At 44.0% G+C, this 21,655-nt stretch overlaps 4 protein-coding genes and 2 pseudogenes across 4 annotated transcripts; 2 read left to right on the forward strand and 4 right to left on the reverse strand.

Annotated features, from left to right (window-relative positions):
• Window positions 1-941: 941 nt before the first annotated feature.
• LOC104444321 (fasciclin-like arabinogalactan protein 8) lies at window positions 942-2,467 on the forward strand. Its single transcript, XM_010057974.3, is given in 2 exon segments — window positions 942-1,447; window positions 1,450-2,467. Coding segments are annotated over 2 exon segments (1,275 nt in total). The 5' UTR covers window positions 942-1,023; the 3' UTR covers window positions 2,301-2,467.
• A 2,081-nt stretch (window positions 2,468-4,548) lies between these two features.
• Window positions 4,549-5,474, reverse strand: LOC104446272 (beta-amyrin 6-beta-monooxygenase). The gene is made up of 3 exons (XM_010060149.3): window positions 5,350-5,474; window positions 5,048-5,234; window positions 4,549-4,939 (listed from the first exon to the last, which is right to left on the reverse strand). The coding sequence occupies exons 2-3, from the start codon at window positions 5,168-5,170 to the stop codon at window positions 4,643-4,645; spliced, it is 420 nt and encodes a 139-aa protein (XP_010058451.2). The 5' UTR covers window positions 5,171-5,234; window positions 5,350-5,474; the 3' UTR covers window positions 4,549-4,642.
• LOC120293659 (beta-amyrin 28-monooxygenase-like) lies at window positions 5,321-6,154 on the reverse strand. The gene has a single exon (XM_039313364.1). The coding sequence runs from the start codon at window positions 6,152-6,154 to the stop codon at window positions 5,321-5,323; it is 834 nt and encodes a 277-aa protein (XP_039169298.1).
• A 2,030-nt stretch (window positions 6,155-8,184) lies between these two features.
• On the reverse strand, window positions 8,185-12,990 carry LOC104444322 (annotated as a pseudogene).
• A 4,683-nt stretch (window positions 12,991-17,673) lies between these two features.
• LOC120293395 lies at window positions 17,674-19,516 on the forward strand (annotated as a pseudogene).
• A 146-nt stretch (window positions 19,517-19,662) lies between these two features.
• On the reverse strand, window positions 19,663-20,898 carry LOC108959883. The gene is made up of 2 exons (XM_039312579.1): window positions 20,455-20,898; window positions 19,663-19,955 (listed from the first exon to the last, which is right to left on the reverse strand). The coding sequence occupies exons 1-2, from the start codon at window positions 20,887-20,889 to the stop codon at window positions 19,950-19,952; spliced, it is 441 nt and encodes a 146-aa protein (XP_039168513.1). The 5' UTR covers window positions 20,890-20,898; the 3' UTR covers window positions 19,663-19,949.
• Window positions 20,899-21,655: the final 757 nt, after the last annotated feature.

The following is a 21,655-nucleotide window of genomic DNA, read 5'->3' on the forward strand; positions in this document are numbered from 1 at the left end:
TCACTTATATTTGAAATATTTGCATGAAAATTAATGAATCTAGCGTTTTAATAAAAATCACTAAAAATATGTCGTAACAAATGATAGTTGGTATGTCCATAAAAATTGACTTTTTTGGTGTGAGATTAATCGAACTAAACTCATTTATGATTGGAAAAAAAAAAGCGAAGGTGCTATGTCTATATCCTTCAATTGTCATTAAGGAAGAACCCTTCAAATTACTTTGAAATTTATGGTTGAGATCTAAATTATAGAACCATGCATTTAAATCACAATTAGAGATTGCTAATTCATTGTCCTGCCCTCACTACCAAACGCCAGCCTGATAATCGTTGTCATTGACCCTTTCTCTCCATAATCGCCGGCGACACCCTTGCTCCAATTTACCTCTCTAGCTAATTTCCAATCTCTCTCTCTTTCTCTTGAAGATTAAATGGTACACACAAATGATTAAGGGGCGTGGCTTCACAAATGAAGACAGCTTTTAATGGTGGTTGAGTAAATAGAGACAGCTTTCAATGGTGGTTGAGTAAATAGAGAGAGATGGGGATTTATCTTAGCTTTAGCCAAATTTATTGATTAAGACCACGCATAAAGCGGTTTGAAAACAAAAAGCGCGTACAAATCCTCGTTGGAAAAAGCTTAAACACATGACCCCCTCGAAAACCGATTGGACAAAGCGGCCACCCTCGCATGTGACGAGGGGGCATTTCCGTCAATTCGGCCCCGACGGGTGGGGAGGAAGAAAAAAGCAAAGAGACAGCATCGGCAAAGCACAGCAGCATATGCCACTGCCGTCGCAGCAGTAGCCTTTAACGTTTTCCAGCTGTGACCGAACCCCACTGAAGTGTGGACCCCACGCATTTCCCCAGGGCCCCTCCCTTAACCACGGTTAAATTCGACTGACCCAACAAACCCTGGTCAGATCCTCTATTAATCGCCTCTCACTCCACTCCACTCGCATTCTTCAGTCTCGTCTTTCTTTACTCTGTCGTCGCCGCCGCTTAGCCGCTAATCTTCACCATGTCCGCACTCCGCCCCCTCGCCGCCTCCCTCCTCCTCCTCCTCCTGTGCTCCGCCGCCGCCGTCTCCGGCCACAACATCACCGCCATCCTCGAGGGCTTCCCCGAGTACTCCCTCTTCAGCTCCTACCTCAGCCAGACCAAGCTGGCCGACGAGATCAACAGCCGCCAGACCATCACCGTCCTCGCCCTCGACAACGGCGCCATGTCCGCCCTCGCCGGCAAGAAGCCCCTCTCCGTCATCAAGAACGAGCTCGCCGTCCACGTCGTCCTCGACTACTTCGACCCCCAGAAGCTCCACCAGATCCCCAAGGGCTCCACCCTCTCCACCACCCTGTACCAGACCACCGGGAACGCCCCCGGCAACACCGGCTTCGTCAACATCACCGACCTCCAGGGCGGCAAGGTGGGCTTCGGCGCCGCCGCCCCGGCTCCAAGCTCGACTCGTCGTACACCAAGTCGGTGAAGCAGATCCCCTACAACATCTCCGTCCTCCAGATCAGCGCCCCCATCCTGGTCCCGGCCATCCTCGCCGCCCCGGCGCCGTCGGCCTCGGACACGAACGTGACGGCGCTGCTCGAGAAGGCCGGGTGCAAGACGTTCGCGGGCCTCCTCGTCTCGAGCGGCGTCATCAAGACGTACCAGTCGGCGCTGGAGAAGGGCCTGACGGTGTTCGCGCCCAACGACGAGTCCTTCAAGGCCAAGGGCGTGCCCGACGTGAGCAAGCTCTCCAATGCCGAGCTCGTGTCGCTCCTGCTGTACCACGCGGTGGCGGACTACACCCCGATCGGGTCCCTGAAGACGAGCAACGGCCCGATCAGCACCCTCGCCACCAACGGCGCCGGGAAGTACGACTTCACCGTGAAGACCGCCGGCGACTCCGTCGCGCTCGACACCGGGGTCGACTCCTCGCGGGTGGCCAGCACCGTGCTCGACGCCACCCCCGTCGCGATCTTCACCGTCGACAGCGTCCTCCTCCCCACCGAGCTGTTCGGCAAGTCCCCGTCCCCCGCGCCGGCGCCGGAGCCCATGAGCGCTCCTTCCCCGTCGCCGGTGAGCCCAGCTCCAGGCCCCGCGGTGGAGGCCCCGTCGCCCCTGGCGGCATCGCCTCCTGCTCCGCCGACGGAGACGCCGGAGTGGTCCCCGGCGGCGGGCCCGGCGGTGGAGTCCGCGAACAGCAGGTCGGATAGCGCGGCCGGCGACTCGAAGGCGCCCACGTTGCTGGCGGCCGTCGTCGCCGTCTCCGCCACTGTAGTTTCTTCCCTCCTCATGTCCTGAGTGGTAATTTCGCGTCGATTTTTTTGTTTCCCTCTTTTTTCTTTTTTTCCTTTTTCTTTTTTTGGGGCACTTCTCGATTTCCGCATCATCCACCCGTTGTAACTTGTTCCTTCCCTCGCCGAGAGATTCGATTTTATTTATTTAATTTCGCGGATTTCTTTTAATTAGCATTTATTAAACTTTTAATTTCCCGATTTGAGTTTTGCTCAATGAGCGAGCGAGCGCCGACGTTCCTCCTCAGTTCCTGTGATGGCGATAGCGATAGCGATCGGGTGTTACGCGGCGTACCATTACGATCGTGTGGAGCTTTGTCGGTGGAGGCCAAAGGCACGGGCCCCGCTGGAATTGACAGCAAGGCCACGTGGGGGACGCATGGACGGTGGGGTCCGTTGGACGGTGGCGTTGGAAGTGGGGTGGGGTGGGTGGTGGGGTGGGGCTACCATTTCCAACCGATTTTCGTATATTTTCTTTTTGGCCCCTTCCCATCCGGTCTCTTTCTTCGGGAAAATTCGAGATTGTCCCCCCGGCCTCGTGAAAGCTTCGCAATTTTGCCACGTCGAAATGTCTATTTCACTGAAGCATGGCGTTGATATGGGGTATAATTCGACTATGACCGGAACGAAATTTCCCCAAATCCGATTCGATAAAATTGGAATGGAAAGATAAAAATCACCTTCACGGTGGACGGTGGAGCTGCGTATTTTTTTCCTCTCTTTTTGAGAAGGTAAATGCAATTTGGGGCGGGGGGGGGGATGAAATGACCCTTTTGGAGGACGAACAAAAATTGGCCCTCGTGATGTTAGGGCTAAATGGAAGGCGTCCACGTGTCCTTTCGCGGATGCGAGTGGGTCCCCCTGTAATTTAAGTGTGCGGGGCGGAGGGGGTCTGGGTGAGCTGTGCTGTGAGTGGTCCTGCTGCGATCGATCAATTCGGTGCTTGTGCTGGGGTGGGTCGAGTGCCCTCCCAACCTCAGGCAGAGCATGGACCGAGGTCGAACAACAGACGATGGACCATGGACCATTTGGGTGGAGGATTGCAATGCGAGCCCCGTGCCCACCAATTTCGTGACAAAAGAGAGGATCGGAATTGATCGGAACCATCTAACTCTTTAGTTGTCAAATCTCTTTGTCATTGTCATCACAACCAGTGCTGTAAGGTAAATAATTGAATAGACAAAAAAAGGAATTTTCATTATCGACACGTGCTCGTGCCTAATCAATGCGAGTAAAGTCTTGTATCGGGCAATTGAGAGAAAGAGTTTTAGAATCAGTTTTGTAGGAAATGAATAATTCGAATTTTTATTTATTAAGATAATAGTTTATTTTGTGAAAATAAATGAATAAATAAAAAAATATTTAGGCATATGCATTGGGTCTTTTTTATGGGCTTTACGTTCTCCATGGGCTTGTGTTACTTTTCTCTATGTTTAATGGGCCTATAATGGAAATATGAGCATCATGTGGATCCGTTCCACTTAGCTTTCTCTATTTGAAAATTTGCATGAATTACTCCCCATGTGGATTCCAGAAAGTACATGAAATCCTCTATCGTGTAAAGTGCTTCCTTGCACGTCTTGGCCTGTTTTAATCGTCGATGTATAACGTCATTTACATACACCAATAGTTGAGAGTAGATCGAGACACGAACGAGAGGACAATGCAAGGCAGAAGATTTGCCTCGCTTCAAAATATCTTTAAAAGGGGACATATTTTGCTCAAATTATTCCACCGTACTTTTGTGTTGTTAAAATCTTTTCAAATTTTGTGGGGGTGTCAAGGGGTTGAGTTGGGCTAAGTTTTCATACGATCTAACTCGACCCAAAGCCCTACACGAGGCGCGATTGACTCAATCTGCCCCAAAGTTGAATATCATATGACCCAAGAGAATGGGTCGAGCCAGCACCGATCAGCTAGGCTCAAATAGAAGGTTTCATCCTTGTTGAGAGGGAGATCAAGCTGTGTTGTGGGGGTGTCAAAAAGCCAGCATCAACCTGACCCGACCTGATGCAATTGGCCCGAGCTGACCCAACTCTAGCTGTACCAATAGCTAAAAATCCCTACCCGAATAAGACCAAGGTCTGATCCTAAAATACTTTAAATTTTAGGGCCAGGTCCGCGTGGGCTTTTTCGACATCCCCATCCATGGTGAGCAATAAGCGGTCAAGTGCACGAGAATTATCACAAGCTAAAAAGAACAAGAAAAACATCAAATACATAAAAAAAAAAAAAAATACAATGATGATGAGATGGCATACGTGCCTTGAAATCATACTTAATATGATTTGAGTACTCGCGACCAAGTTTCGATAAGCCCTGTAAATCATGTCAATAACTTGTACATATCTAGTTGTGGGGTAGTAGGCGAATATGGAGACCTTCGACAGGGACCGGCGATGGGGTATAGATAAACTTCTCGTTCGGTATGACCTTCATTAGCTTGAATTTGGTCACCAGATTGTGCATGAAAACAAGTATTTCGAGCCTCGCGTACTCTTTCCCAGGGCACATGTGAGGTCCTCCTCCGAAGGGAACGTAAATGAAAGGTGCAGGCCCGTTTCCTTCGAATCTTGAGGGATCGAATTTCTCCGGATCAGGAAAATACTTGGGGTTCTTGTTTGTGGAGTGCACCGTCCAAAATGTCTATGACACAAGTTAGCATCACAATGCATGCGTCACTAGACTGATCATTTATGCATTCGCAACCCAACTCATTATTTAGAGAGCGATCAACATAGATTCGAGAATTACCTTCCATCCCTTTGGAATTGTGTAGCCAGCGAAACTGAAATCCGTCATTGCTACTCTATATGCCCCTTGTGCAGGGGGTAACAATCTCATCGACTCGCAGGCCACGTTCCACGAATACTTCATCTTTGAACATCGTCCCAGTTCAGAAATTCATCCGGACCCTTGGATCTGGCGATCTCCAGTTGTTCTATTGATATGAGAAAAAGTGTGTTGTTGAGAATATACTGAATTTACAGGCATCAAGATCCAGCCTTCACAGGTAGACCGGGAGTGTTAACGAAGTCGAATTTGAAGTTTATTACCTTGATGAACCCGCTCATAGACGTGGGGGAACTGAGCCAAATAGTTCACTATGGCCGTGATCGAAGTGCTCGTGGTGTCGTGACTCGCGTTGAGCAATCCCATGATCTTGGTGGAAGTATCCATCTCGTACAAAGCCGTCCCGTCGTCACCTCCTTCGAGAAGCAATCGGGATAAGAAGTCCCTCGCGTTCGCGTCTTTGCCCTCCGAGATCTCCATCTTCCTTCGCCTAACTAGGTCCAGGAGCTCTTGCCTTAAAACTTTTCCTCCTTCCACTGCTCTGTTGAACGGCGTGCCCGGGATATTTATCGGCACCGTGACGAACCCGGGAGCAACTCGAGCGAACGGATCGGCGAACTTCCGCACAATCTCGGGATCTCTGATGTTCATGAACAAGCGACACGCCAAGGCCAAGGTGTAGCTCTTCAATAGAGGAAAGACCCTCACCTCCTTATGTGGAGACCAATCCGTCGCCAAGTGGTCCCTAGTCACGGAGTCCATGACGGGTATGTAATGCCGAAGGGCTTCGGGCTTCAGGAACTCCAACATGAAGCTGCGCCGCTTCTTGGCATCCTCGTTTTTGAGCTTCCCTAGGGCTTCCGGGAACGTGAAGATCTTCTTCATGGAGTCGGGCCACCAGGGGCTGACGTACTTGTTCTCGCTGGAGAACAGGAACTTGTTCCCGGAGGCACCGCAGAACACGGCCATGTCCGCGCCATACAAGTTGGTCCGGAAGACATCCGACGAGTGCCAGGCGGCGCGGTCCTTCACGAATTTCTCGGGACGGCCGCTCCTTCCGGCGGTCATGTATTCCAGGGTCTCGCCGATGACGGGCCACCCTTTTGTGCCGGGCAGCAGGTGAGGAGTGAAGCGCCTCTTCCGAAACGCCAAGAGGAGCAGCGGAAGAGCGAGGCAGAGGATGCATGTGGTGTAGAAATCCATCTTTGCCGTTTCCTCATTAGGCGTATCCTGATAATATGGCGAGAGAAAGATAGGCTAACGGCTGAGAGTGGAGAGCGACGTCATCAGGATTTGTATAGGGCAAAGTAGGCGTGTTTTGGCGACTTATATTATTGAGCTCCATGCACGCACACAAATAGTGAAATCTTTTGAAAAATCTCTTCAAATAAAAATGCCACGGCTGTCTAAGTATAAAAACCCATTTTAATTTTTCTCTTAGAAGGCAAAAATTGACAATATAAGACTTTATGGGATCATTACTAATTATTTTTAAAGGTTAATTAATCAGACGAACGTATGATATTTAATCATTCTAACATTTCTCCTCACGCTTAGTTTGATCTTTGATGTATTTAATTAAAAATGCAAATATGGTTTGAAAAGATTTCAACTTAAGACTTTCGACTTTGATATTATTAAAAATTTGTGAAACTATTATAAATTGTTCTAAAAATTTAAACCGTAAGATGAAAACTAATTATTCTAACTATCAATTTGGCAAGAAAACTGACCGGCTAGGAAATTAACGTCCTCTGACCACTGCTTTTAAAGAGAGCCATACACGCACATAAACAGTGAGATCATGATTCATGAATCATGAGGCGCATCGCATGCGTTTAGTGATTTCACGCGTGCAGTACTTCAGAAAACTGGGTTCTCAAGTCAAATGTCATTAAAATGGTAGTGAAATAAATGGGAAACGAAAGTCAACCCTTTTGGAGGACGAAAGAGAAATTGGCCCTGGTGATGCTAGGGCTAAGTGGGAGGCGTCCACGTGTCATTTTGCCGGCGCGACTGGATGCCCCCGCAATGTAAGTGCGCAATCCGGACGGGGTCTGGGTGGGCTGCGCTGTGAGTGCCTGAGTGGTCCCGCTGCGATCGATCAAAACGGTGCTTCTGCCGAGGTCGGATCGAGTGCCCTCCCAACTCCAAGGGAAGCATGGAGCGAGGTCGAGCAAGAGATTGATGGACCATCTGGGTGGGGGATTGCGATGCAAAGCCCGTGCCCGCCGATTTCGTGACGAAAGAGAAGAGTGGGCCAAATCGATCCAACTTAAGTCGTCTTATCTATTTGTCATTGTTATCACAACTAATTGATATAAGGTAAATAACTTAATAGAGAAAAAAAAAAAAAGGATTTCAATTATCGACAAGCGTGCTCATACTTGATTAATGCTGGAAAAGTCTCGTATCAAGCAATCAAGGAGGAGATATTTTGGATCTTGTAATAGGTCGCATTGTCCCTCTCTCCAAGGACAAGAGAGATGGGGAATCATTTTCGTTGAAAATGAATGATTTGAAAAATATTTTATTAAAATAATTATTTATTTTGTTTAAAAAAGAATAAATAAATAATATTTTTATCTTCCACCAAATATTTAGGCATGTGCATTGGGTCATTTTATGGGCTTTACGTTCTCCATGGACCTGTGTTACTTTTCTCTATGTTCAATAGGACCGCGCGAAGCAGAAGATTGACATTGCTTCGGAATATTTATTAAATGCGGACATATTGTCCTCAAATTATTCGACTCGACTTTAGTGTTGTTGAAATCTTTTCATATTTTGTGGTGTCCGGACTTCATAAATAGGGGCGTCAAGGGATTGGGTTGGGTCCAGCCAGCCCAACCCAATCCAACCTTAACAATACTAACATCTAAAAATCTCCACCTGAAAAAGACTAAGGCCCAACCCTAAAAAACCTAAATTTTAGAGCCGAGCCAGCGCAGAGCTTTTTGGACACCCCTATTCATAGGTGGGTAATCAGCAATCAAGTGCACTGGAATTATTACAAGCTAAAAAAGAACAAGAAAAACATCAAATACATACAAAAAAAAAAAAAAAAAAAAAAAAAACCGACGATGAGATATCATACATGTCTTGAAATCATTCTCATTATGTTCAATTACTCATGATAAAGTTTTGACGAGCCCTGTAAATCATGTGAATAGCTCAAAGATATTTATTTGTGGGGTAGCAGGCGAATACGAAGTCCTTCAACGGGAACCGGCGATGGGTTATAGATAAACTTCTCGTCCAGTATCACCTTCTCGAGCTTGAACTTGTTCACCAGATTGTGCATGAAAATGAGTATTTCGAGCCGTGCATACTCTTTTCCAGGGCACATGCGAGGTCCACCTCCGAAGGGAACGAAGGTGAAAGGTGCAGGCCCATTTCCTTCGAATCTTGAGGGATCGAACTTCTCCGGATCAGGGAAATACTTGGGGTTCTTGTGCGTGGAGTGCACCGTCCAGAATGTCTAGTACACAGTCAGAATCACAATGCATTCGTCACTAGACCTATTGTTCATGCACTCACAGCACAACTTAGCAATTGGAGAGCACTTGACACATATTCTAAAATTACCTTCCATCCCTTTGGAATTGTATACCCAGCGAAAGTGAAATTAGTCATTGCCTCTCTATATGCCCCCTGTGCAGGCGGTAACAGCCTTATTGACTCGCAGGCCACGTTCCACGAATACTTCATCTTCTGAACATCTTCCCAGTTAAGAAATTCATCTGGACCCTTGGATTTAGCAATCTCCATTTTGTTGCGACCTAAATTTTCAGGGGCAATCCTAAAGTTTAGGTTAATGGATTACTAAGTCTGAAGACTTGGCGCGGACTCTCCCAGGTCCTACCAATCGCGACTTGAAATTAATATATTTAAACATACAATTCTATTCAATTTGAAGCCGCCACTAATCAATTAGGGTTGATTAGAAACCCAAATAAAGTATGGGAGAATACTTTATTTTTCCGAACCAGAGATTCAATAAGTCCGGGGACATGATTACGCTAGATTAGTCTAACGCCATTTCGGTACCTTTTATTTTAATTTCAAAAATATTTAGCAGGCAATGTTGATTAATTTAAACCTAAACTACTAACATGCAAATGGTGATCATGCGGGTGCACAATCAATAAAATAACATTCAATAAAAAAAATGTTAATAAAAATGCATGCCTAAACATGATTTTTTAAATGACATGACACCTAATTTTCCTTTTTCTTTTTTAAATGTTAATTATATGCAATCTTAATCTAAATTTGATATGCATGGATTTTACTTTAATGATATGTGAGATGCAATTCATATGGCATGACTTAAACTTATTACTATATGCATGCAATCTAATTTATATAATCCTAAATATGCATGTCTACGTGATATGGGATGAATGGCATACGTATTTCTATACGTATTTCTTTTATGATTTTATTTTAATGATGATTCATTTTTAATGCATATATGCAACATATGCTAAATAATGATGATATGAGATTAATTATGAATTAACCTATTAACTAACCAAGGAAATGATCTTCTTGTGTTTTATTTTTTAAATGACTTTAAAAGATAATGATGCAATACTAAAAAATTACACGACGAGAATATTAAAGCATTAACCTATGACCCACTAACTAAAGCGTAACATGTGGTGTGCACATTATAAAATCTATATAACCTAAATAAGATTTTTTTTTTTTTTTTTAATATTTTTTTTTTGTGTTTTGGTTTTATTAAAGGAAGATCATTCTAATTCCACATGAATCTTAAAAAGAAACTAAAATACGTTGCTTCAAATGTGAAATGTGTATAAACCTAAATATCTAATATGATGCATGATATGTGATGAGCAAATAATAACACGCTAAAATAAAAATCCATCCATGTAAATCAATGGCATTTTAATATGAATCAATGATGCAAAGAAATTCATGAATTTCGCCATAAAAAGTCAAAATAATCAAAAATCTAACCCGACGTCTCGCGGTCAATCAATATTTTTATTATCATAACTTAATATGATCAATTTCTTAATGATAAAAATAAATCAAAACAAATCAAGTTAGAATATATATAAAAAAAACATGAAATCAAATATCTAGAATATCACCTAGTCCAACTCACGGTTGGCTTGAGGAAATGGCGAGGAGCAGCTGGTGGTTCGGTGATGGGTCGCCGTTCGGAACAAGGGCTATCCGTCAGAGCTCCGGCGAGGTTCGGCAGTAACCAGACCTGCAGCAAAACAGAGGAGGCAGCAAATGGTCCTGTTCAGGCGTGGAGCCGGCGTCGGTTGCTGCAGAGGTGAGGATGCGAGCTGTGGTAGCGGCAGCGGTGCTGCGGATGCGCGAGCAAGCAGGAGGTCGCGGTGAAGCAAGCCTCGGATACTGGTGCAGGCGGAGCAGCAGGGCTTCGGTGCGGCGGTGGACGGCAGGAGGCGAGCTGCCGCGGAATGGGCTGCCGGAGCGACGAAGGTGCGCTCGCGGGTTGCGGGGTGGTCTGCTGGCGTCACTGACGGGCTTCAGGGATGATGCTGGTGCAGAGGCGGGGCGGCGCACGGTGGTTGCGAGCAGCAAGTCGCGGGTCACAGTGGGCTGCAACAGAGGAACTGAGGGCGGCGCGGCGGTCGCTGCTGGCTTCGGGGCGGCGAGCGACGCGGGTCGGCAGGACGTCGGGCGTGGAGGGGCAGCAGGGAGCGTCGATGACCGGCGAACAGCAGGGTCGCGGGTCGCAGCAATGGTGGCTCGGGCTGAGGCACAATGACGGAGACGGTAGCTGCAGCAGCGAAAGGGGCTGTACAGACGTCGAGCGCCGGGCGAAAGATGGCAACGGGGGCTTCGGGGGCGCGTTGCAAAAGGCGCAGTGGTTGAACGACAACAGCAGCGCGGCAATCAGGGGGCGGGGGGTTCAAGGACCGGCAATGCAGCTTGGCAAGGTGATGACTGGTGAAAACTTGAGCTGCAGAAGTGTGGTGGCGTCGGACTCCGACGAAGGGTGCGATTGCTGGACGCCGGGACGGCGGTGCTCGTGGAGATGCAGGTTCGTTGGCTGCTCGGGGTTGCAGCAAATGGAACACCGGTGGCGTTGATTGGGTTGAAGAAACGTCAGGCGAGTTGGCGCGGTGGTGGTGTGAGCACAGCGGTGTGTAAGCGGCGGACGGCACAGGCACTTGGAGACAAGGCCGGCAATGGGCTGCTCCACGGACGAAGATGAACAGGGGCCCCTTTTCTTTCTTTTTTATTATTTTTTTTTTTGCTGAAGCCCCCTCACATCTTCTCTCGCACGTCACTTCTTCTGTGTCTTCTTCTGCAAATGCTGCTCCACTGCTTTTCTTTTTTGACTTTTTCTCTTCTTCTTTTTTTAAACTTTCGATGGCCCCTCAAAGAACTCTCTTACCCTTCTGACTTTTCTTCGACGAAGACAGAGAGGCCCCCCACACTTTTTCTTTCTCTTTCAGTTTTCTATTTTTTTTCTTTCGACGAAAGATGAAGAGAAGCACCCCTGAATCGAAGCTCCCTTTTCTCTATTTATAGAGAAAACTCCAATTTGTTTTTGCAGGTGAGATATTCACTCAACCGTTCAACAAATTAGCAACTCCAAAATCACACGATTTTCGAACTTTTTAAAATTTTGAAATTTGGTTCAATTTTTTAAAAAAGATTCCCTCCACAACTAAATGCTCTATTATTATTTTCTAAAAAATAAATTAAATTTTAAAATATGTGTCAACACATTTGTTCTATTGACATGAGACAAGTGTATTGTTGAGAATATACCGACTTCACAGGCAGACCGGGAGTGTTAGCGAAGTCGAATTCAAAATTCATTACCTTGATGAACCCGCTAATAGATGTGGGGAAACCGAGCCAAATAATTCACTACGGCTGTGATCGAAGTGCTCGTGGTGTCGTGACTCGCAATGAGTAAGCCCATGATCTTGTTGGCCACGTCCATCTCGTAGAAAACGCTCCCGTCGTCGTCTCCTTCGAGAAGCAACCGAGACAAGAGGTCCCTCGCGTTCGCGTCTTTGCCCTTCCGCAATCTCCGTCTTCCTTCGTCTAATTATGTTCAGGAGCTCTTGCCTCATAACTTTCCCTGCTTCCATTGCTCGGTTGAACGGCGTACCTGGGATATTTATTGGCAAGGCGACGAACCCGGGAGCGACTCGAGCGAACGAGTTGGCGAACTTCGACACAATCACGGGATCTCTGATGTTCATGAACAAGCGACACGCCAAAGCGAAGGTATAGCTCTTTGATAGAGGAAACACCTGCACTTCCTTATGTGGGGACCAATCCATCGCCAGGTGGTCCCTAGTCACGGTCTCCATGACGGGTATGTAATGTTGGAGGGCTTCGGGCTTCAGGAACTCCAGCAGGAAGCTGCGCTTCTTCTTGCCATCCAACTTCTTTGGCGTTTCCTGAAACATGCCGATCTTTAGCATGGATTTGGGCCACCAGGAGGTGACGTACTTGTTATCGCCGGAGAACAGGAACTTGTTCCCGGAGGCGCCGCAGAACACGGCCATATCCTCCCCGTACAAGTTGGTCCGGAAGACATCTGACGAGTACCTCGTGGAGCGGTCGTTCACGAATCTCTCAGGACAGCCGCCCCTTCCAGCGGCCATGTATTCCAGGGTCTCGCCGACGACCGGCCATCCTTTGTGCCAGGCAGCAGGTGAGGAGTGAAGCACCTCTTCCAAAATACCAAGAAGAGTAGCGAAAGAGAGAGGTAGAGGATGCATGTGGCATAGAAATCCATTCTTATTCTTCTCTCAGAAGGCAAATACTTATAATTTGGCAAAGAAAAAGATGAGACTGAGGATGAGAATGGAGAGAAGAAACTCAGGATTTATATAGGAGACAGGTTGAAGTGCTTTGGTCACTTACATCAATGAGCTCAAGTCAAAAGTTTACGGTTGTCCAAGTACAGAAACCCGTTTTTATTCTTCTCTCAGAAGGCAAATGCTGACAATTTGGCAAGAAAATTGACCGGCTTTATTCTAGGAGCAATTGGCGTGCTCGGACCACTCGCTTTTCAACGAGTGCCATAGGCGGACACAAACAGTGTCTGCAGTACTTCTCCGGAAACTGTATTCTCAAGTCAAATGTTACGGTCGTCTAGAATGCGTAGTCAAGTAAATGCGTAACAGAGCACGTAGGATGCACGCCATACCTGCACCAGTCTTAATGATCTAGATTCAAGTGAGTAGATATACTACGCTAGAGATTTAAGCATGGGAGGGCTAGCCACCAAAAAATCCATTCTGAATATGCAAAATCCATTGACGATCATTCACTTGCTCAAGTGTTTTCCAATCTTAATGCACCCAGCAAAATAGATCTAGCTAAACAATTAACCTCCATAGGCGTCCTTAATCGAGTGTTTGTATGATAGGAGCATCTGTGAGGGTAGCGGTTGCAACAGCTTCTGAGCTAGCTGGTGCGCATTTCTCTTGTTAAATGTGTTAAACGTGCTTATTCCTTTTTTAACAAAGTTTGTTCTCAAAATGCTACGGCTGTCTAGTATAGAAATCCTTTTTTATTCTTCTTTAAGAATGCAAATGCCAACAACTTTAGCAAGAAAAATGATGGACCAAAAATAAGAACGCAGAGTTAAAAACATCTTACGCAGGAACAAATTGGCGTGCTTTGACTTTTTTTTTATATGAGCATTTCCTTTATAAATGAGGTGCATTTCCTGTGAATTCCACGTGTGCAGTTATATTTTTCCAGGAATTGTGTCCCCAACTCAAATGTCAGCGTTGCCTAGCATGTAAAAATCTGTTTGAGATCTGAGCAAGTTTTTAAAAAACTCAAGGAAGAAACAAGGGGAAGAACCCCAAGGAGTGGGCTCCTCTCCTCTTCCGTATTCCCACTCACCTAGAAAGAAAAAAAAATAAAAACTTGGGTGGGAACTTGGGCCGCGTGGGCAATGATGATAATTGGTGGTGATATTTGGTCACCCAAGTATAGGTAGAAAAAAATAAATTTGATGAGATCTACGTAAAACTTACATAGGATTAACTACTTTCAATGGTCCATATTCAAGTGAGTAGTTCAACCAAAAAGAAAAAAAAAGTGAGTAGATATATTGTTAATGTTATCCCATATCGATTGTGGAAATGATTGGTGATCGGTTTTTGGGTGAAAAGGGCAAAGACCCCCCCAACACATACTATACTCGAACAATATTTTGGATATTTGAAGGGCAAAGTCTTTGTTAATTTTGAAATTTTAATTGGGCAATCACAGTCTTAGAGAAATAATTATACATGACCTATCCATTCTTTAGTTTTGTACATTACAAATAGACTTGCCGGCTACACCTTGCTTTTATGTTGTGAAACTAAGTGGGAGCTAACATATTATCCAATTGAAATCCAAATATGTTGACACCTAAATCTGACCGATAGGAAGTTAGGAATCAATCCTAATTTATAAACAAAATTATTTTTAATTGCATATAAATGTAAGGAGTATCTTAACTAAGTTCACATAAATTGTGTTTTTGATTAGATTGGAGCTAATGGGCTCAGATAGAGAGACTTCAAACTTTATTTTTCAAGATTAGGCCCATGAGTATAGAATTTTGGACAAGCTCTCTTTAATTATTGGTAAAAATCCTTTAGGATATACAAAATCTCAATGAGAATACCATGTAACAATTTTGGTATTTTTGCAAGATCTCTTAAAGGGGAATAATTGGAAAGAAGGCTATATATCTTTTTAAGAGAGAAATTGAAAAACTGAATAATAAAAAATTGAGACGTAAAACTATGATTATATATAAGTCTTTTTAGAACCGAATGCAACATTTCGGGAGAAGTTATATCCAAACAGACATGTTCTCAAAAAAACATATTGAAAATTCAGAATAAAAAATTAACAAATAATTTTTTTAGTTCTCTATTTCACAATTTATGAAGAATCACAACCTTTCAAAGAGAAGTTATATTCGCATAAACGCAATTTTACAAATGTTAAGAAGTTATGCATGAATAGACATAACTTTCAAAAAGTTGTAAGAGCGCCTAATAACCTAAGAAAAAATAATAATAAAATCTGAAATTAAATAATAATGATAAAATAACCTATGTGTACTATTGAAATAGCGTGACATCAGTGTGTGCAAGTAGTCATACTGTTTAGGTTATATTCGAATTTCAATAAATAATTAACAAATGAAAAATAAAATAAGAGGATTAGTACCGATTACGAGTGTTAAGTGCAATTAATTATTGCAGATTTGCATGCGAGTATCGTAACTATATCTTACTTAGCCCAATGTCTTCAATTGAGTAAGTTGGAAGATGTCCACACTTATATAGTGGCCCGCATATTCCTAACTTTCAAATATTGGACAAGAGCCGATCAAAAAAATACTGGAGACGAAAATCGTAATTTTATTAGATTTACAAACGAACGATCAACATAGACCACTCACGGTCCTCCATATGCTGAAGAAGTAAATAGGGTTTTTCCGCTGAGCTTTGCGTTGGGTTCGGTGGAGAGAGAAAGAAGAGGGAGAGTTCTAATAGTCGATGTGGGACTTGGGTGACGGTGAGGGCAGAGAAAATGTCAAAGGAAAGAAGAAGAAGGGAGTCTTTTTTTCTTTGTAAAGCGTGCAATTTGAATCCACGTATGAGACTAAACGACTTCTCGGTTTTTTCTCGTTGGACTCTCGTGAACTCCCTCTCCTTCATGTCACTCGACCAACCACTCCCATCGTTGCTGTCCGATGACATCCTGCCGAGATCCTCCCTCTCCCGATTCCAAACACTTCCGATGAGTTCTTTAGTCGCTGGGTTCAAGTTCTTTGCTCCGAGGATCTCGGCTCGGAGACGATGACAGGCGGGGGTGGCCGTAGTTCGACTTGCCTCGAGCTCGCCCTGTGGCTGTCATCTTCGAGTCGGGTAAGAGTTTTTGCTACTAAAACCCCCCGTTCACTTAAACCCTTGTTGCTCCGCGTTCTTTTGGCCGAGACTCGTCTTTTTGTTTTTTTTTTTTTTTCTTAAGTTCATACGCATGCTGGGTTTGAGTAAGTTGATATGGCCGACTTCGAGTGTTTCTTGTTCATTTCTTTGGGTCTAAATCTGAGTTCGAATTCTAAAACGATCAATACTGCCTCCTTCATCCGTGCTCGCCACCTGTTTGATATAGTGGCCTCAGTTAGTGTTGTTCTAAAATGAGACCGAGGCTTTGTTTGTTTCTGTGAAAGCATATCTTAGATCTGTTTGAAGTGTTTTCATCAACCTGAGATGTCCTCTGATCGATGTAGGATGAACTTGACACCAAAATGTCAATTCATCAGAATGCCGTATCACTTTTAGTCGAGCGCATAAGAGTTGCTCAACGAAATGTTTCTGAGAAGTGTCTAAGAAATGACTTCTACTTCTGCTCGAATCCGTAAGCACTTCTTGATGCGATTTGCTCGGTCATTAGTTGTTAAGCTTGATTTTCATGAACATTGAAGTCAGTGCATCTGTCCATTTTCTTCTAGTGACTTGGATCGATCTAGCTTTTTTGTTTAGTGTTTTGGGCCTGGGCTGGCTGAAATAGGGTTGGAGGCCGGGCCTCGAACTGTGCTGGCCGAAATAGGCAAATGGGCTGGGCCTTGGGTAAGATGGGAGGAACTAAAAATTGGGTTTTAGTTTTACGTTAGGGCCTTGGGGACTGGGCCCCAGGCCGACAGGGCTCAACACAGGAGCCCGATCCGCTCCATGGCCCAGGTAAGCAGGATTCGGGTTCGGTCCTTGGTCAGGCTGGGTTCAAGAGCCCGGCCAGTCCCGGTTTTCCGAATTGGAAATAATAATAAAAAATAAAAAAGGGAAAAGATTAAGAACAAAATCAGAAAATAGTTTAGAAAGAGGCCTTAATCAGTTTGTTTCATTTTAAAGTTCGATATAGCTTTAATTTTACATATAGTTAGCATAACCTTTAACTTAAGGTTTTTAGTGGATACTTTTGATTTAGCTTAGACTTAAAAGGTTGATCTTTTGAACATGTAATTGAACTTAATTTGAATTCAAATCATGGGGAATCATGTCGTAGGGCTTATAACGTGGCTATTGCTATTCTTTGCCCGACTTGTATCGGGTTTACATTTTCGTAGTTAGATAAATGTACTTCAATATATCGGGTGTTTAAATTCCCACATTGCACTTCAATACATTGATTGTTAATTGATTTCCTAGTCTAGGATAGGATTATTGTTAGAAGAAAATGACCTCCGCTACAAAAACATTTGCATGATCACCTAGTTGCTCCAAGACCTTTATGATCATGAATGTTAATTAACAATCGATGCCACATTTTTTTTTTTATAATAAATCTTGGTGACTCTTATCGGAAGTCATGTTCAATGTTTATCTTTGCCAACCTGTTTTTTTATGAGATTAATTGTATGTAGAGGTTGTGCCATTTAAAGTTTACATGTAGACGTTGATTTTGTTAATCAAGCGAGAATGACAAATATACCTTTTTCTTTTTTCTGGTGTGTAGTAGATACTAGATAGATCGTGTCCCGACTTTTTAGAGCATTTGATCTGATAACTTGAAGTTCGATAGGAAGAATGAGGGTTGTCGGTCTGACTGGTGGAATTGCATCAGAGAAGAGTATAGTCTCCAACCATTTCAAGGCCCATGGTGTCCCTGTTGTTGATGCCGACATCGTCGCTCGTGTATTCTTTTTTTGTTGATATTGCTTGAGTTATGATTATTGGTCCTATTGATTTCTTTGCCTAGTTGTGATTCCCTTTATATTCCTCAAGAATGTTCCTTTATTCTGTTCTGTTACAGCGATCTTTGAAAAGTATCTTTTGAGAGTTTTCCTAAACTAGATGACTGTAAATTAATCACATTATGTACATCGAATTCTGTCTAGAAATACGAAAGCAAGGAAATAGTAGATGGTTTATTTTATTTTTGCCGAGTATGTTTACTATTGATTTCTTTCCTTCTTTAAGAGAAATATGAAAAACAAGGGGATGTTCTAGTAGTTGGAATCTCCAACAAAAAGAAACATTGCACAAACTTGAGAGTCCTGTTCTTCAAAAGATCTCACTTTCTTGTTCGACTGGGTAAATGATGCTTTTGTTTTTGGCTGAACAGTTTCCTTTTTAAGGAGCTTTGTTGCATTTTGTTTTTTAGTGTTCCTCCTACTGTAAGCTTCCGTCAATTTCTATATACTCATGATTTCCCTTTATGAGATGGTAGAGTATGGCAACCTTAAACTGTGTCATGTAACAACGGGTAGATAGTTTCGCTTAAGAGTACAAGTAAAATACTGCAGGGAGTTATTCTCGTTCTAGCAAGTTTCAATGATTGGGTTGATCCATGTAGGGCAGATGGTACGTTGCCACTTGATAGGACTTGAAGACTGTATTTTCCTTCTTGGAATTCTTGGATTCCTTCTTGTGCTTGCAGGACGTATTAAAGAAAGGGACTGGTGAGTAGAAAAAAGTTGTTGCTGCGTTTGGGGAGGAGATTCTACAAGCTGATGGAGAAGTTGATAAGCCAAAGTTGGGTCAAATTGTCTTCTCTGATCCTGCAATGCGTCAAGTCTTGAATGGGTAATGGTAAATCTGAACTAAACTTGCAGTACTAACTCTAACTTCAAAACGGGGATCGAAGCATGCTGGACACAACAGCAAATTTACAACGCATAAGTACAGATGCATAAGATTCTGCTCGACTAGGGAAATTACTTACTCTGATGAAACAGGAGATAAATTGTATTTTTTGAGTTCTTTCTAACCTGTCATGGATGTAGTCGCTGTCTGTAATTTGTGACATCCTCTCAAAATTTTTGCATCTTCATTGCCTTGGTCATAGCTGAGTTATTCTTTCTGAAGCCAATGATGCACCTTGGATTTCTTCATGTTTGTTTGGATGATGCATTAACAGTTGCATTAAACTTCAAGCTAAGAAACCTTCTAATCTTCTAATTCCCTGAAGCTTTCTGTGCTTACTTATGTTTAGGCTGCTGGCTCCTTACATATCATTCGGCATCTTCTGAGAAATGTTGAAACTTTGGTTGAAAGGACATAAGGTTATTGTTCTTGACATCCCATCATTGTTTGAGGCAAAGAAGGATAAGTGGACAAAGCCCATCGTTGTTGTCTGGGTTGATCCAGGAACTCGGCTTTGACGGCTTATGGCAAGAGAGAACAAACAAGGAAGATGCTGGGAACAAAATAAATGCTCAGATGCTGTTGGATTTGAAAAGGTCTAAGGCAGACATAGTAATTGACAATACTGGATCACTAGAGGGCTTCAGTGAACAGTTCCAGAAGGCACTGTTCCAAGTCATGAGGCCCTTGACATGGACAGAATTTGCACTTTCTAGATAAGGAGTTCTGTTGGCTCTTTTCTCAATCTCCGTCATGTTCTGGCATTCATAAAATATCAGAAATTTGTCGCAAACGTCTTTAGTGCTAAGCCAAGTAACTCAATAACAAAATGAGCAGCTCTCATCTTCATTATGAACAAGATGCACGTGTTATCTGTGAGTACATCAGCATACACACATTAATATGCAGATATATTCGACTCGTATGCGATTGTTCTTGTGACTCGCTTATTATTGTCCAGTGAGTTTCTTTGTCAGGAAACAATTCTAGATATAGCTCATAAATCTAAAATACTGTCGCCTCTGATCAATCAACTCAAGTTTACATCTCCATTTCATTCACAAGTTCCACTTGTTGCTAGATCCTGTTATTGAACTCATACATTTGTGTTGACCCCTTGAGAAGGCATATCATTGCTTGATTCGGATTCTGTTGGAGGTATTGACTAAGTCACCACGAATGTTGCGGCTCCACAACTCTCTCGGATTGATGGCTGGCTATATCTACTAGGCATTTCATGAAAGTAGAATTTTGTGTAAGAACTCGATCAACTCCTAGCAATGAATTTATTTGCGGTTTAAAAAGTAAAATAGTCTGTTTGAAGCAAGCGTTCTGATTGTGCAATTACCTTGTTTGGTCTTCTCAATCAATTATGCATTCAAGATTTAATTAGAAGTTGTTACTGACATATTATTGGCCATTTAGACACCCGAGTAAAATTGGTTTGCAAATCAGAGATATGAATGTGGTATACGCTAGATTAATTTAACCACCACGTCGAGAAACGTACTTAATATCAGTCACTTGCTTAGCTCCTATCTACCTATAATTTTGAACTAATAGAGCTCTCCTTTCATAGCTTTGCCTTTTCAATGGTGTCCATTTCTCTGAAGAATCGACTCTTCGCTTATATTAAAGCATTCGAGCTTCCATATGGCGAACCACCCAGAAGTACGAGAACTGCTCGTGTGTTAACTAAGTTCAACATAGAGAGAGGAGAACCTCGATGGCGTGCTTGTAGCGCTTGAGCTTGCGAAGCTCTTTGACGATGCGGTTGAGCCCGTACTTCACACCGCGCCTCCTCCCTTTTTCCACTTGCAAGTCGTTCCCACCCGCACTGCGCTCTGCGCACACCAGACTCAGCAGCCTCTTCCCGAAAAATGTCTCTGCCTTTTCTCTTCGATGCCGTCCCTGAGGCGGAGGTGGAGACGGCCAACCGGCTTCCCACCACCGCAGCCTCCGCCAAGAAGTGGTTGACGGTATGAAGGGATGCGCGTGTAGAGCGAAGCAGCATAGCATATGGAACACAGAGAGAAAACGAAGCAACACAGTCACTTCGAAGTCACAGCCATGACTTAAAATCAAAGGAAGCAGAAGCAAGACTAGCGAATTATATGCATATATCACGATCTGAGTATGAGATAAACGTATAAGCATTCAACTTCAGAAAGACAGCCTCTCCAATACATATGCGATCTCACTCGGTCGTTTTCACGAACAATTAATGATCGGTTCAAACACAGAGCACGGAAGCATCGTCGAAATATTGATTCCGATCCAGAGAATTTCAGTGACATTAAATTATGCCTATTTTATCAATAATCGGTACTCGATTTTCACTCGAGCTTAAATTGCAACGTTCGCACTCAGCTTACTAAAACAGAGAAATGATGTACATACCTCGGAGATGCAGCCTCTGGCCACCCATGGTGATAGAACAGATAACCAAGTTCTTAGAGCCGTTGACTCGGATGATTGGCGCCGGCGAAGAAGCTTCAAAGGAAGACTCGAACTCTTCGGATATCTCGGCCTCAAAACGGACTAGAACAGAACCAGACGATTCGGGAATGGCAAACGGCGTCGACCGGTGGCCCGAAATCAATGAAGGAAACCTATTAGTGAGACAAAATCGACGAGAGGAGTTCGCACCAATTAAGTCTCGGTGGGTTTTGGCGACCTCTGTCCCCTGGTGCAGGTGCTCTGTTTCTGCTGCGAATGAGCTCGAGCGGCTGGGATGGCCAACAGTGACTGGAGGTGGTGGACGGTGGATTGATGGCGATGGAGAGAAAATCCAGAGGGAAAAATGGCCATCGTGTATTGCTTTGCTTCGCGCGTGTGCTCAAATCTTTGCTCCAACTGCTTCGCTCCTCGCCTCCATCACGTGCGCGTCTGAGCTTTAGAGACGAAAGAGAAGAAGAAAAGA

Source organism: Eucalyptus grandis, chromosome 5 (assembly GCF_016545825.1).
Source record: "Eucalyptus grandis isolate ANBG69807.140 chromosome 5, ASM1654582v1, whole genome shotgun sequence".
Taxonomy (NCBI): Eukaryota; Viridiplantae; Streptophyta; class Magnoliopsida; order Myrtales; family Myrtaceae; genus Eucalyptus; species Eucalyptus grandis.